This window comes from Hetaerina americana, unplaced genomic scaffold (assembly GCF_022747635.1).
Source record: "Hetaerina americana unplaced genomic scaffold, ioHetAmer1.1.p SCAF_8, whole genome shotgun sequence".
Taxonomy (NCBI): Eukaryota; Metazoa; Arthropoda; class Insecta; order Odonata; family Calopterygidae; genus Hetaerina; species Hetaerina americana.
In genome coordinates, this window is record NW_027287427.1 from 36285481 (window position 1) to 36303247 (window position 17767).

Here is a 17767-nt window from a genome sequence, read left to right on the forward strand (position 1 = left end):
GAATCAGGAAAGATTAAAAGAGTGCCTTATGAAGAAATAAGCTGGTGGATCCTGGAAAATTGGCAGGGTGTCGGAGCAACTTGTGTAAAATATGGATTTGAAAAAGCCTTAGGTAATATTTCAACGCAACAATTTCAGAGCGTAAAAATCATTCGCCTTGACTGGGACTCGAACCCAGATCCCTCAATATCCGGTCGAGTGCTTTAGCCACTTAAGCTACCGAGGCGTCCTCTTAAACTCTGAAATTTTGGGGCTTTTAAAGGAACTAGATGTTATGACGAAATACCGTACATACAATGTCACATGTATTCGTAGTCGTGCGCGAGGCGCCACTGTCCACGAGGTTAAAGCCAACTTTAAACACGTATGTTGTTTTCCCTTTGACAAATTCCAAAGAAACTGCGGGAGATGCCGCAACAGTAACTTTTAACGGAGTCATCCGCTAATGTGCATTTCAATGCAACAATTTCAGAGCGTAAAAATCATTCGCCTTGACTGGGACTCGAACCCAGATCCCTCAATATCCGGTCGAGTGCTTTAGCCACTTAAGCTACCGAGGCGTCCTCTTAAACTCTGAAATTTTGGGGCTTTTAAAGGAACTAGATGTTATGACGAAATACCGTACATACAATGTCACATGTATTCGTAGTCGTGCGCGAGGCGCCACTGTCCACGAGGTTAAAGCCAACTTTAAACACGTATGGTGTTTTCCCTTTGACAAATTCCAAAGAAACTGCGGGAGATGCCGCAACAGTAACTTTTAACGGAGTCATCCGCTAATGTGCATTTCAATGCAACAATTTCAGAGCGTAAAAATCATTCGCCTTGACTGGGACTCGAACCCAGATCCCTCAATATCCGGTCGAGTGCTTTAGCCACTTAAGCTACCGAGGCGTCCTCTTAAACTCTGAAATTTTGGGGCTTTTAAAGGAACTAGATGTTATGACGAAATACCGTACATACAATGTCACATGTATTCGTAGTCGTGCGCGAGGCGCCACTGTCCACGAGGTTAAAGCCAACTTTAAACACGTATGGTGTTTTCCCTTTGACAAATTCCAAAGAAACTGCGGGAGATGCCGCAACAGTAACTTTTAACGGAGTCATCCGCTAATGTGCATTTCAATGCAACAATTTCAGAGCGTAAAAATCATTCGCCTTGACTGGGACTCGAACCCAGATCCCTCAATATCCGGTCGAGTGCTTTAGCCACTTAAGCTACCGAGGCGTCCTCTTAAACTCTGAAATTTTGGGGCTTTTAAAGGAACTAGATGTTATGACGAAATACCGTACATACAATGTCACATGTATTCGTAGTCGTGCGCGAGGCGCCACTGTCCACGAGGTTAAAGCCAACTTTAAACACGTATGGTGTTTTCCCTTTGACAAATTCCAAAGAAACTGCGGGAGATGCCGCAACAGTAACTTTTAACGGAGTCATCCGCTAATGTGCATTTCAATGCAACAATTTCAGAGCGTAAAAATCATTCGCCTTGACTGGGACTCGAACCCAGATCCCTCAATATCCGGTCGAGTGCTTTAGCCACTTAAGCTACCGAGGCGTCCTCTTAAACTCTGAAATTTTGGGGCTTTTAAAGGAACTAGATGTTATGACGAAATACCGTACATACAATGTCACATGTATTCGTAGTCGTGCGCGAGGCGCCACTGTCCACGAGGTTAAAGCCAACTTTAAACACGTATGGTGTTTTCCCTTTGACAAATTCCAAAGAAACTGCGGGAGATGCCGCAACAGTAACTTTTAACGGAGTCATCCGCTAATGTGCATTTCAATGCAACAATTTCAGAGCGTAAAAATCATTCGCCTTGACTGGGACTCGAACCTGGTAGCTTAAGTGGCTAAAGCACTCGACCGGATATTGAGGGATCTGGGTTCGAGTCCCAGTCAAGGCGAATGATTTTTACGCTCTGAAATTGTTGCATTGAAATGCACATTAGCGGATGACTCCGTTAAAAGTTACTGTTGCGGCATCTCCCGCAGTTTCTTTGGAATTTGTCAAAGGGAAAACACCATACGTGTTTAAAGTTGGCTTTAACCTCGTGGACAGTGGCGCCTCGCGCACGACTACGAATACATGTGACATTGTATGTACGGTATTTCGTCATAACATCTAGTTCCTTTAAAAGCCCCAAAATTTCAGAGTTTAAGAGGACGCCTCGGTAGCTTAAGTGGCTAAAGCACTCGACCGGATATTGAGGGATCTGGGTTCGAGTCCCAGTCAAGGCGAATGATTTTTACGCTCTGAAATTGTTGCATTGAAATGCACATTAGCGGATGACTCCGTTAAAAGTTACTGTTGCGGCATCTCCCGCAGTTTCTTTGGAATTTGTCAAAGGGAAAACACCATACGTGTTTAAAGTTGGCTTTAACCTCGTGGACAGTGGCGCCTCGCGCACGACTACGAATACATGTGACATTGTATGTACGGTATTTCGTCATAACATCTAGTTCCTTTAAAAGCCCCAAAATTTCAGAGTTTAAGAGGACGCCTCGGTAGCTTAAGTGGCTAAAGCACTCGACCGGATATTGAGGGATCTGGGTTCGAGTCCCAGTCAAGGCGAATGATTTTTACGCTCTGAAATTGTTGCATTGAAATGCACATTAGCGGATGACTCCGTTAAAAGTTACTGTTGCGGCATCTCCCGCAGTTTCTTTAATATTTCAACGCCAGTGCTAGAAGATGAGGAAGAACTAACTTCGGAGAGTGAACTTGGTGATGTGCCTGAAGAGATAACATACTCACTTAATTCATTTGATTGTGATTCAGGTGACGAATTTCGTGGACTCGAGTGATCTGCCTATCCTATCATATAATATATGTGCATGTATATAATACGTACATATACGTCTACGTGTGTGTGAAGTCTTATGCATTGAAGTAAAGAAGTACTATGTATTAGAATAAATAAAGTATAGAAATTATATGTTTCTTCTTTTTCTCATGGATTTATGAGATGAAATAACTGTAACAGTAGCAGATGGGTATTAAATAGAATGAAATTAGAAAGGCATTCTTTCAGGTTAATATATTTTTGCAAGACTCTTCTTTAAATCTTTGTGAATATAAGTATGTAAATGTTTTGGATTTTTTCAAATTTCATGACGTAATGTGCATCGTCATTTTTTTCGATCATCTGAACATTTTTGTATTGATAACGTGCATGTTATCGATGGGAAAATACAGTAAATACTAATATTTACAGATTGGAATAATATTTAATATCATTAAACATATGACATTTTCATTTATTGAACAAGGGCTCATCATTCCTTGCACTTTTTTACCATATCTTTGCACTTTTGGAGCTTCAATTTGCGTATGACAGCCCTTGAAGTTGATCTTAAAAGCAGAGATTCAAGTTTATTTGGGATTCTTTGTATATGAATTGCAACATAACAGAAATATTATTGTGCCTAATACTTTGAACCAGTAAATTTTGTAGTTGACCCTGATTTCTCTACCAAGGGTAACCTGTACTCACAACAGAAGAATCTTTTAGAAACAAATAGCTTAACAGATTGATAATCTAATGGATCTGCCAAAAATAGTTTTCCCAGTTCATCTAGGTCAAGTTAATTTCAGGCAAAATTTTTTGCTACATTTCAGGCAGGTGAGAGAGACAGTCAGCTGGATATTTTCAGAGCCAATGCTCCACTATTATGTCCAATCACTCATTAAGTCCTGGTGGCCCAATGGCATACTGGTGGAGCCGTCTCCTCCACGCACAGAAAAGGAGAAAGTTCGCACACGGCAAGTTAAATTTTTTTTTCTTCAGCTGTTGTATCTTTGTATGCATAATTAATGATGTTGTGATTTTTCAAGTGTTGTTAGTTTTCAAGTGTTGTTAGTTTTCTCTATGTCTAGATTAATATGAAAAATGAAGCCTAGTGTTTAGGGGTCCTTGATTATTTGGTATTTTTTATAACTTATGCTTGTTTTAGGATTTGCAAGGCATTCTCCTTTATTTTTTCGCTATTGTCACATTTGTACAAGATATTGTCATCATTCTAATAGGTTTATCAATCGGTAAATATCTATCTAGAAAGCATGCTTGCTCCACTTTAATTAAAATAAATAGAAAATATTAAAAATCTTCATTAATATTGTTTTACATGTTTTTCCATTCAATTCTCATTAGTTTTTATAGCAAGGCACACCGGAACCATTATAGTCAAAAATTGTGACTATTCTATTGAATGATATTCTTTTTAATCAATAATATTGGTGAATTTTTCAATAATATTCTGCGAGAATGCTGGCCTCATCTATAACTGTATGATATCTGAGCAATGACTTTATGTAAACTCATTATTTGGTAATTTTAATTTGAAAATTTATGCTTCTGTCTTAAAATTAGCTATTGATGAGAAAGTACCTATTATTTTTTCATACTTTTTTGTGCAGATGGGAGGCCAAAGAGCTGTTTTTAGATAACATTCCTGAGGTCCTTAGCAATCTAGTTGGACAGCAAAGTGCTAGGCGTGGAGCAATTAAGATGTTTGAGACTTTGCAAGATGTTCGTCTTAATAAACAGCTATTTTATGTAAGTATTTTTAAAAATTTGGAAGAATTCCAATTTTTAGGATGTAATTTTGTTGTATTATTTATTCTATTATTTTCTTCCCTCTCCCATTTTTCTTAAATTCTCTCTAATGAATACTCATATTTTATTTTTTACCTTATACTCCCTAGACAGTGAGATTACATCTCTGCACTTTAGGGATTGATGCCTTTGAATATAGCTAAGTCAGTAATTAGTCTAGATGGTATATTCAAAGAAACTGCAGGAGATGCTGCAACAGTAAAATTTAGTGGAGTTATCTGTTAATATGCCTTGCAATGAAACAATTTCAAAGTGTGAAGATCATCCGCCTTGACTGGAATCCCAAGCAAGAGGAATGATTTTAACACTTTGAAATTGTTGCAATGAAGATTGTATGTATTTTTTCAGTTAACGCTAGGGTTTTTTGCCTAACATGCAAAACATCAAAGTGCTCTGCTCTACAAATGATTGCAGTATATTATTTTGCATAACCTCCAATTTGACTGTAGGCTCATCCCTCAAATACCCTATTTTATGTCACCAAGCCATAAATCATAGCTAAACATAAACTGTAGAAATGGAAACGTAAGAGATGTGGACTTGTTGAATTTATGAAATTGACCTTGATATATGTTCAAATTGAATAATTTTTAACTTTAAGTGCCATTAAGAAGGATGGGCACTCAAGTCAGGAACATTCAGGAATCACTCAGTGCCTTAAAAACTCAGGGTAACATTTGCATAAGTCCTGAGTTATGTAAAAGATCAAGGATAAGATAATTTGAATATTTCTTTTGAGAATCAGATGTCTTCAAAGTTAAACATATGTAGCTAAGGCCATTATGTATACATACCAACTTAAAAACCAAGACAATATTGTCTGTGATAGGTAGAGAGGGTGGGAAGAATTGACTGAAAGAAGAGGGGTGATTCACATGAAGTAATTACTTGATATAAGAGCAGAAACTAACGTCTGGGCCTGTTACGTGATTGACTGCATTTTTTCAGAGATATATCAGATCAGAGTTACTGGTGATTGATGAATATTTTTTAAATTTGGATTTGTGGTATATGTTATTTGTAATGATATCCTATTTAATAGATACCCTCAAGTGTAGTTTTTGCCTAGATAAAAGTATGACCTGTGCCATCTTTCCCTTTCTTAATCAGTATTTTACGAACAGTAAAGTCAGGTGTAGAATTGTGTGCAGTCCTCATTTTTCACTTCTTAAAAAAATAATGCATATTTTAAGATTCCCTGAATGTGGTCTTCATTGATACGTAGCCCTTGTTTTCCTTTTCTGTTCCTCTATTTGTCCCCTACCCTTTCTTTTCATGGTTTTGAATTCTTGTGTGGTGCTTGGATTTGCTCCATGTATAACATGCAGAGATATGTAGCCTTGATTTGTCTATTGGAGTAGTACAGTTGAAAGCAAAATATGATTGTAATGTATGAACACATGTTTGGGACATAAAGCAATGTCTTTAGGCATATTTCAAGAATAATGTAAGAATTTGAATGTATACCTGACAGTACTGGGTAAGCCTCAAACAATTTGTAGCTAGTGATTTCTCTGGTACTTGCTCCTGCTAGCTATATTATTTCACCAAACTTTTGCCAAAAAGGCATTTATCACCACGTCACATCAGGAAACTAAAATTTATCAAGGATAACCATTCTGCTCTTATCATATTTTTTGTGAAAACTTAGGTTTCTTTTTTGCTTGTAAAATCAAGGAAAGTTGAACTGGAGCTCATTCTTCTGATCATTATCTGTATTTTCCTGAAAATGATTGTTATTTATAAAATTAACCCAAATTAACTTATTTTCTAGGACTTATTCGAAGTGGTTATCTATGAAGTTTTCCCTGAGATCAGGCAACCTTAAATCAAAAGCTTGAATTTGGGCAGTTGGCTTGTTGAAGAACCAAAGAGAAAATAACTGTACAACTTTTGCGGTATGTTTATGATTAGTTTCTATTCTGCTGAACATCAATTTTTCACCCCATTTTAAGAAGTGCATTTCAATGTTCTTCGATGGTGTGGATGGCAAAAATCTGGCTATTGTAAATTTTGAAAATTTACTTTCAGATTACGTAGATGATTGTTCTATATTTGATATTAATTTTATTCAATGGCGTAAGGCTTGAATAGTTATTTGTAATAAGAAGAGAGTATTGAGATTGCATTCCAAGAATTTAATTTTCTAGATCAATAGAAAAGATTAATTCAAAATAGGTACTTCCAAAGAATTCCTCAGTTAAATTATCAATATTTATATTTTTCATGGGTGGAAATAAGTTTACAAAATGATGAGTGAATAACTTGGTAAATGCTTGTTATATTAGTGTTATTCCCATGATTTTAAATTTGCGAGCATGTGAATCGGGTACTACCTAATTGAGATTTTAATATTTTCTTGAATGGCTGAATTTTGGTGAAGTGTCCTTGAATGGTTTGCCTTATTTTAGACATAATTCAATTAATTTTTATTTATTTATTCCTGTGATTTGTTCCTTCCTGTAATTCTCTTCTGTTATACTGCTGTGATAATTTTTTTCTTAGAAACTCAGGTAGTTTCTGTGACTCAAGTATAATTGTCAACATATTTAATGTACTTAGTCATGGAAGTGTCTTCTGGCTTGCACCCTAAATATTTATATCCATGTAACCATGCCCAATGTATTTTTCCTGAACAGGGAATGCTATATGTCAGTTTTGATGCTGCCTCTTTCTTTCTTGGGTATTATGTGGTCTCATAGTCCAAGGCAGTTTCCCATCTCTGTAAGGCCCTTTCATCTTGAACCTATTTAGGGGACTTGTCTTCGAACCTTCCTTTTCAGACTCATTATCCATTAGTGAGGAAAAATGGGGTTGATGTTTAAACAAAAGTTTTCTCCACGATTAAATCAAAAGTTGCCTGCCTATATCTTATCTTGTACCACTCATGATTGCTGACTGAGTTACAGGGATCATGGAAGATATGGAAAACCTGAAGAAGGCAGGGAAATAAAAAAAAAGCTCTTTGGAAAATTGGAATTCCAAAGCTCTCTCAGGTTATATTGGAATATTGACACCATTTGTGCCATTATTCAGATATACTGATGGCAGATTATTCAATGAAATTAGGAATAAAATTAAACAGTATTTAGTCATGTATGTGCTACAGAATACTTCTTTACATAATGTATTGGAACCAAACTGCAGTGATTGTTTTGGTAGTATTTTATTTCTTTACAATGAAATGCTAAATTTCCTGTTTGAGTTCACCTTGTCTGAAATGTTCTAGCCTGGAAAAACCAGTTTATTCATAATTCCAGAACTAAAAGCAATCAGAATGAAAATTTTAGTGGTAAGAGCTGAAATTCAAGTGTTGGCTATTATTCCATTGTTGTTACGAGTCTTAGACACATAAAAGAATATATTAATTTATTTGTGGAAAAAGTGCTCATTATGTCAATGTTATTATTTTTTATAAAGGAAGAGTGATGTGTTGTAAATCATTGGGATCACTGGCTTTATTTAGCCTAAACATTCTTTTGTGGAGCCAAACATTCCAGGTTGTTGTTCATTCATTTTAAGTTGGTAGTAAGCAAATGGTAAAAAAATGAGTAGTGAAGTCCACCTGTCTTGTACAGGGAAGAAGGAAAACAATCAAATAGGATTGACCTTGTTGAAGGGGTTTGGATCCTTTAACAATTGATGGCATGTTGGCCAATTGTTGTGCTAAATTGTAAGGGCTTTAATGGCCTTCCGAAAATTCAACATTATTATGGAAAGAAGCATGGATTGTAGTTGATGAAGTGAATTTCTATAACTATACAATAGTTAATATTTATAATATTAAATTACCTATTTTTGTTAAATATATAAATACAACTTTCCAAAGGTATATTTTAAAATTGTTTTGTTTATCTCCTTTTAAGAATATATATTTATTTGTATTGCAATCTATTTTGTTAAATTAAACATTGAAAGAACTTCTGTTTTGAATTTCATTAAGTGTTTTTCCATCTTTGAAACTTCAGATTAATATGTAATCATGCCCAAGAGAGGTATCTACTTTGGGCATGTACATCATATATGCGGACTCTCAGGCAAATTGATATGTTGGCTTGTGTATTATCTTCCCATTCTGAATGCCTAGGTTTGAATCTCAATGGTGGCTGATTCTTTTTTAGAGATTATGCTGATCCTTCTTGTGGTGCCATATAGTGAGCATATCAAGTGGAATATACCCTCTGCCAGGGTAGGTTTTTTAATGTTAGACCTTTTTTGAGTCTTTTTGTTAAAAGTAGGCTAATGCTGATACCAGGTTTCTCTGAAAATTCCACCTCTACCAAAATACCAGCCTATCATCCCTAATGGGGAGTATGACCTCAGCTTGAGGTCACTTCTTTGATTGGCAACTAATGACTGATAAGACTCCATTTTTTTTATCTTTGCCCAATTCCTTTTTGGTCCTTGGTCTTAGCAAATATGTTCAATGTAGAATTGTCATTTTACAGATGTTAATAATGCATTCATTATAAAATACATTAAAATTAATGAAAATTTTTTATTAAAGGTGTTAATGTTTCTTCTGCTCTGGTGAGTATATTATTGTTGTAGACATTACTGTAAAATCCTTTGTTGTAATTTACCAGTTATACTATCATATTCTGGTAGCCAGGTAACTATTTGTGACCATGGTGGTATATTTTAATTGGCAATTATTATTCCTTCAGTCTGCTGCAAGCTTACACATTAATGATTGCTGCAGCATATATATTATACCATCTTAACTCCATATTAGTATTACTCCCTTTTATGTGGTGGAATGTCCTTTGACTCAAGCCTCTAATGGCTGCATGTGCAAGTTGATCATAAAATGTTACCAAATCCAAAATTTCAAAAATGAGACTTTAGGTGGCAGCTCATGAATATTATAGTGAGAAGGTAAAATGTTTTACAATGTTGGTGAAAAATTAACATGCTGAGTTTTGGGTGGAGTATTGGGTATCCAATTGGTTTAATGACCATGGTTCATGTGGTACATTTGTCATTTCTTTCTTCCATGGTGTTTGACTATCACTCTTGGTGACTTATTTCTTATTTTTCTTATTTTAATACCATTTTAATAGCTCCTCATGTGTAATATTATTATATCAAATGGGGAGAGCAAAAGATTGTGTTGCTTGACTATATTTTTCAAAGCAGGCATATGCTAATCCTGGTCTTCTTGCTGAACTCCCTGTTTTTCTCATTTCATATCCAGACCTATGTTTTTAAACCTAAGCATTGTCAATGAAAGTCTCAAGCCTATATCAATAAATACCACATACCCATGCAAATTAAAATCAATGCTGCTGATTACTTTTATTGGGCCACTAATGAATCTTAAGTGATGAATGAGGATAAAGGTTTAATAATCACGGTGTTACAGCATTACAGTGTCTGAGGCTCCTAAATGTAAATAACTTCCATATTCACTTCGTTACCCTATCCTTAGAGGTGAAGAAAGATGCACCCAAATGCATCTATGTGATATATTAAGTTGTACTTGAGTGGTGTGTTTACTTTCTTATTATGATCATGCATATTAAATGAGAAACGCATATACATGTTATCAGGTCAAAGAGTATTTTCAAAATGCAAAACATGCACTAACACAATGATAAATTCAAGCAATTCTCTGTTTAAAGAAGCCTTTTAAATTGAGAAAGTTTCTGCAAGCAGTAGATTATGAGGTTCCTTTTTTTCGAGTGGAATCTAATGCTGGTTGAATGAAGTCTTCAGGGACACTTCCTTCCTCATAAATTGGGCCCATGAAAACTTTTCCTTCCACATTTTTCATTATTCTTTAGTATTTGTAGAGGGATGTTATTGGTACAACATGCCCAATTTAATTGTCTTGAATACCATTTCTATCTTGCAATCAAGTATGTCTGAACTATCCTTATTTGCATCATTTTCTCTTTTAGGTGCAATTAATGGTCTAGTATCTCTTTACCATTCACCAGTTATCAATCTAACGGTGGGTTTCATAGAGCAGGGGTAAAGCTCATCCAATAGTTAAGTCATATGGCATGTAAAGTCACACATCGGAGTAGGGGGGTCAGGTCATTTCTTTCAATCATCTTTGATTACCCAGGAAGATCTGGTGCTCAAAAAATCACACCAAAGCTTGGATGAAGCTGAGAGTACTAAAAGGCTTCCCAGATAATTCCATCTAGGCTCTCTGATCAGTAGTCCAGCATCTTCACCCCGAGCTACCCCATGTCCTTCTTTACCGTAGTGTTTATGTATTTTTATGTATTCTGAAACTGCTGGTTCATTTAGTACTTAACCTGTCATATTTCTGAAGGGTGAGCATGTTTTTTCATATCCTGACAGTTCTTTCAATTTTAAATGAAAAATTGGCGAGAAAAGGATCTGGCCCTCCTACTCCAATGTGTGAATCTTGCCCACTGTTGGGTCCTATTGGGTTAACCCCACCATCGCCTAACAAACAGGCCTCCAGATTGGTAACTGTGTTCATGATTTATAATATTTTTAATTTAATTTTTCTCTTATCTAATTAAAAATATTTTAGCATAATCTCAATCTCAATACCTTTTGTTTGGACAAAAGCCACAATTTGTTATCATATTGCAGCTGCATATGATGTTGAATATTTGAATCATTTGGAAGGGATTTTTGAAACTGAATGCGAGAAATTATTCAGTTTTATATGTATGAGACTTAAAAAAGTTAATTCCTATGTAAAATCTTTTTATTTGTTATCCGGCTGTGAAAGACTAATAAAGCATATAGAGTAACTATGATATGATGTATCAATTTTTATATTTGTAGGATTATCAATTGTGAGGACTCTTATACTGGTCTTTATTGATTTCGCAAATTGTTCTGAATTTTTTTTTTAAGAGGCTTCTATCCTAGGGACTAATATAGAGGAATCCTAAACTATGACAATCCAACTAATTTTTTTTCATAATTTTCCGACTGTCAATGCTCAATGTATGTATGCATGACACAGTGAGTGGAAATTCGGTAGTTAAACAAATTGATCCTAAGTATCCATTAATGTCATAAATGGTATCAACAACACTTGCATCTTGACATTTACTGTAATAGGTTCCAAAGGAAATACATGAGGCTTTACTGGCTCCTGGCAATTGTAAATTTTAGCGGAATAAGGTATCAAGTAGATGGCGAATTTCTAACAGTGGCATTGTACTTACCAGTGCATGATAAAAGATCTGATTTGATGTCAAAAAGTTCAGCTGAGGAAATGACTGATCGGATGGCCAAAATGGTTACTGTCCAATTAAATACTACCTTGTTTTATCACTGACTAATTTTCTGGGTCTAGTATTGAATGTTGTTGGCATGCCTTCTCCAAAGTTGAATACAGAGCTTGAAAAACTTTCATGCCAAAAAATACTAGGTAAATTTATGATGCACTTCTAGATACTGATCATGAAAACTAGTTAAATTGAAGAGTAATGGTTTAAATATATGATTTGTAAGTATAATGCTCCCACATTTTATGCGGCAGCTAACTCAGGATATTAAAATTATCGTTTTCTAATGAAAATAAGTGTTGTTACTAAAGGTCGATAATATTTCATGAACCACCGGGGTGGCCTGCTATCTGCAAGTCCTCAAAATCTTTTGTTCTGGATGAGGAGCGTAAGTGTAAGCACGATGTGAACTAGAGGTCATTTCCAAATGTCCCAAACGTAATTATGAAATGAAAATAACGAAATGAACTAATAAGAACTATTTTCCCTAATTATTAATCAAGTTGATGAGATATCCTTTCCTTGATTTCATCCTATTGCACTCGTTTTTTGTTTCGGGAAAAATGCGTGTTTAACTTCAAATAATATTTAATTTTGAATTAAATCAGTTTTCTAAACAAATCTATTATTCTAGGCTCCCGACCGTCTAAAACACATTGGTTGATGGGCAAGTAGCAAAAGCAGTCAACCTGTCGATATACAGTTTGAATAAACGAATGCCATTGGCTGAAACATATCCAAATTTATTTCGTTGCTTACAATTGGTCGAGATTTCGATGAACCGCGTATTTGAGCAACACGAACCTAGATTTCTAAGTAAACGGTTTCGAATGTACGCCATGATGTAGGTAATGAGATTTGTGCCTTTTGTCAGTGTGCTACACGATGCAGAATATTCTATTATTGCGAAAGGTTGATATGTAGCTGACTTGGATTGTGAATTTTGTATTAATTACGGACTGAAAGGTAGACATTCACGATAGCCATGCGGGAAAGGTATCCTGGTGATGATCACTTGATTCTGTAAGTACCCATTTCTTCCTGTTATCAAGTTCCGAATTAAGGAAATGCTGTTTCCACGCATCGGTGTACGTCTCGTTTAAATGGAAAATGTCGAGGACATTATTCCGTATTGTAGAAGGTGAATACACCTCAGATTAGTTCGCATCATTAAGGTCGGGGTCTTAAGAATTCATTCCAAGTACATTAATTTATTTGATGGCGTTTTTCTTGCTGATGTAGAGGTGAAATGTGGCAAAGAAATAATAGCCTTAGGTCGTGCAGATTTGGGTGCGTAAAGTGCTTCTTGATGTAGATGTAATATGTTATGCTTTCATGTAATGAATATTTGTTTTAATTTTATGATGTGGTAGGATGTGAGCTGTGGGATTAATTTGAGGCCCTTGCTGCCATCACCATTACGCTGGTATATAGTGCAATTAACACTCCAACAAATCGCGCTTGTTATGCCCACGTTTCAGCTTTTGTGAAAGGTAGAACGTCGTGGAACTAGCAGGTGGTGATGGCAAATAGGAACCGGAATAAATACTGCAACATAATTTGTGGAAATATGATCCGCTTAACCAAGAGTTGGGAATATTTCAGGCGTAAGGATCGAATGCTGGACATATACTTCTGTAAATGTGTGAACTTAATGAAATATGAAGATGCATAGGGAAGTGAGTGTTTTTTTGTGAGTGGGTCATTTCGTGCCACTGCCACGGACAGACCGAAGTGCTTTGCGAGATTTATTATTTTGGCATCTACTTTAAACCAATCGATAAATGCCGTATTTAGCTTGGTTGTAAGTCTTTTACCGAGGAGGTGTGTACAACGCTGAATAGTTGCTAAACTTCCTATTTGTTTGTGATTTCATATTTACAATGACTCGCGTACCACTCTGCAGCACCACGTTGAGCCCCAATTTCGACGCAACGCGTTGGCTGGGACATATCATGGCCACTCCGAGATTGGCGTGCGGTCGTGGATGTTAGGTCACCAGTCATTAGTAATAGGAAACTTTCCCTAATTTTATTTGTCCAATTTTGTGTCGGTATTGACCTACCAAATTCATGTCGCTATTATTTACCTTATAACACATTAAATTCACCGCAGAAGTCGTTACTTAAGCCACACCCCTAGAAACATGTGGTTACCGTCTTGACTCAAGAGTAATTTTTGTTCATTGGCCTCCATGGTTGAAAATAGGGCTGACGCTTTCATCCAGATATCCATGGGCTCCGGATAAAATCCTTATTACGAATGCATCTAAATCTACGCAATTAAAGGGCTGTAGCTGAAAAAAATGGAATCGACGATCTAGCAACGTTACGCGATTACTGAGTTTTGTGCTAACTGAAAAATTCTCTTGTGGAGACTGATAAAATGAGTCATAAGGCACACGGGGACTGCTCTGTCCTACTCACAAATTTCGAGTTAGTTAAAGGCCTTTAAGGAGCGCCGGGAAGAGGTTCACGACGAACAAACGCTCTGGGCAGCCGTCAACTAGCAAAAGCGACGACAATGTGGCTCGTGTTCGACAATTGTTGGGTTCTGTCTGTCAATTGAGTATCAAGATGGTTGCCAATGGACGGAACTTATCGTCCTCTGAGGTTTTTCGCATTTTTTCTCAGTTAAAAGGGTCATTAGGACGAGAAAAGACATCTCCGCTACCTGGCTACTCCCATCACGACAATGCGCCTTGTCACAACGCGATACAAGTCCGCAAGTTCCTGGCCAAATACCTGTATGGTCCATGCACACGATTGTTTCGAGATCAGTAGAATCTCTCGAAGGAAAAACGTTAGCTTAAAATATATTTCTCAGGTCGATATCTTGATTTGCCCTTCCATAGAACCATTTCTGGTCGAGTTATTAGCATATCCTCAAAATTCTCGGAAAACTTCCACGAATATTACAGAGAAATTTTTTTCTTTTAAGTTTCATCGAATTCAACTCACACCACCAGCATGTTATGAAAACTAATTTTGAAATTTATTCTCGTCAATTCATTGCGTAATGCAGGTGTTACTCTTTATAATGCATCTGCAAAATTATAAGTCAAATTATGAGTTCGGTGTCCTCTATTTGCAATTATAGTTTTTATCGCAGTTATATCATTGACCACCTGTGCTATTCCATGTAGAGACGGAGGGAATTGAAAGGGAAGCAGGGGAGGAGCTGGATTAAAGGACTGAAAGTTGGTGGGGAACTCATCAAATCAGATTTTGCGGATGATCGTCTTTGGTTAGTCTGCTAAGGGGTTACAATCATTGTTGAATAGAGAATGTTTGACAGCTATGCGATGAGAATCACTTTTAGCAGAACAAAGGTTATAAGGTTTGCGAGAGGAATGGAAGCTAAGTTAAACGTTAAATAGAGCAAAAACTAGAGCGGGTGAAACAACTTGCCTATCTTTGAAGTATTTTGGACCGAGATGGTTAAAGTAATAAGAATATTGAAATACTTAGGGTAGGAAAAGTAGTCCGCAAAAGAATGTAATTGATGACAGGGACGTTAAGTAAGGTCAAGAAAATACTAGTAAAAACGTTGGTACGGGACGTGGTTTTGTTCAGCTCGGGAGGTTGGTAGCTGAAGCAAGATGATAGGCGTAAATCAAAGGCTTTTGGAATATGGGCGTGGAGAATTTTAATTTTACGTGCATCAAAGATAGTCTCTAGAAACATCACTATCAATGGTTAAATTACAGATTACATCTTTTGAATAAATGGGAAATTAATAAAGGATATCTCTTTAGTAATAATCTTGAAAATGCATTAATAGCCCCATCATACAATGGTTGAAGAGATCATGTCAATACAATTAGAGGGATTACATGTAGCGAAGCTGTTTTTCGCAAGATCTTTTTTCAGTTTATCATGTTGGGTATTTGTTTAAAATAGTATGATTTTCTAGATGTTGTTAGGCATTACTACTATAATAATGGATATGCATTGGAGAGATGTTTATGGTATCGATTCGTAATTTCCCTGATCCTGTTTATTTCTTCATCCATGATTATAAATGTGCGGTGGCGTGGGAAAATTTCCAGCTCTTACCTTCCCATAAGGAATTTGGAAATGTTTCCTCGAAATGCTGCAATTTCTAGTGACAGCTCTTTCAATCCTCTTGCTTCAGCGACTTGGTGTTTTATCCACAGGATAAGACCAATGTAACGAAAAAAAACAGTAAATGAAGGGCGCGTCAGCAATATCATAAAATATCTCTTGTTTGGTTCTTAAATCTTCTCAACCATCCAGGGCAAAATTTTTGTTTTTTTAATGAAGGGAATAAATAACCATGGCTTCATGATGCATATAAAGAGCAATGGCCTTGTTAAAAATGCCCCCCATATTTCCTATTCTACAAATTTTTTTTTATAAAATTCCATTATTTTATGACTTTTTGAACGAGCAGCATACACGGTAGGTACTGTAATAGTGTCCATGAGTGTGAAGTCGTCGGCATTTCAAGAAGCCGCTCGCTGCCTTGTAAAATCTCTTCAAATGCAAATGTATTTTATTTATTATCATAACGTATGACTAGTTGCATTAGCGAACGTTGAAGCACTCGACCGGATATTGAGGGATCTGGGTTCGAATCCCAGTCAAGGCGAATGATTTTTACACTCTGAAATTGTTGCATTGAAAAAAGCGTTAGTTAAAATAACAAGTAGCAGTTAGGGTAAGGGTCAATGGGTGAGGGTAGTAGACGAACGCTTCACTAGCTGGAAACGTACAATATCTTGTAAACAGGATGAAAATTGAAATAAAACAAATAAAGCCGCGAGGGAGACCTAGAACTTACTCATAAGGGTGCTAATTTGTAAGCTTTAAATAAGCTAAGAAAAAATAGGATGAGAAACAGTGTCTAACTAACCATAACTATTATTTAGTTATTTTAGTTTTAGTTTTATTTAGCACCCTGCGAGCCCCCGCTAGGGTGTTTGGCAGGGGGTGATTACACCCCAGACTTCCCTTCAACATCATTGCTAAAGAGACACCCTTCTAATTTATGCAGGAGATTTAAACTTTAATTTAGCCTTCGCTCCGTGAATGATTCCAACCTAAATGCTCTAATAATTTTGATGCGCTACTCAGTTAGCCATAACAACGTCTCCTAAATATAGCTTCTCTACGCTAATGCTAGAAAAACGAATGAAGGCATTTTTATGGATTAATAATAAGTAATGATTCATTAATTTGATAATGGTGCTCTAACGATTTTTTTGGGACATAATAATCTTTAATTATGTCCCAAATCCTTAATTGTGAATAAAAAGAGACGTTTCAGGCGTGATATGGTGGAATATCATAATTAATTAAAAACTGGCAATTTTCCATAATTTTTTTTAAAATTTTTAACTCCTTAATTACGTCCCAAAAAAAGGTAGTTCAGTGGGTAGAGTGTTGGGCTGCTGACCGTAGGGTTCGGGATCGACTCCGGGTGACGACTCTGGGCACGTTAAACTTCGCCCCAGATGGTTGAATTTTCGGGTACCAGATATTATAGGGAAACCAAAGCTGGCATGGAAATAGGAACTGGCCCCCTTTCCCAGATGCGTTAATTTAACACGCCGGTGGACTTAGTTCTAGTCGGGCTCTGTCCTCATCTATATAACCAACCTTCGGGTTAATTGCCATGGTTTGGTATGAAACAGTGAAACATTTACATTTCAACTGTCGTTAAAAACAAAAGATGATCGATTGACCGGAAAACTTAGGTGACATTACGGCAATGCGTAGCCAAATGTTTAGCTGCGTAGCGAATCTTCGGTAATTCCTCTCATCCGTCAGTAAACAGATGTGACTGAAATGTATATTGGAACCCAGATTTAAATCGTTCTCAGAAGTGTGTTAGAACTAAATTATAGAAGGTTCTCAGAAGATGTAAGAAATCAACTAAGCCTCGAAAGA

General features: G+C 36.4%; 1 protein-coding gene across 1 annotated transcript in view; it reads left to right on the forward strand.

The window, feature by feature from the left end:
- snz (sorting nexin snazarus) overlaps positions 1-8489 on the forward strand; it is a 42779-nt gene extending 34290 nt beyond the window's left edge. The window contains exons 16-18 of the mRNA XM_071596712.1: positions 3630-3773; positions 4428-4566; positions 6401-8489. Coding sequence (XP_071452813.1) covers positions 3630-3773; positions 4428-4566; positions 6401-6454 — 337 coding nt within the window. The 3' untranslated portion in view covers positions 6455-8489. The remainder of the gene's footprint in view (positions 1-3629; positions 3774-4427; positions 4567-6400) is intronic.
- The last annotated feature ends 9278 nt before the right edge of the window (positions 8490-17767 follow it).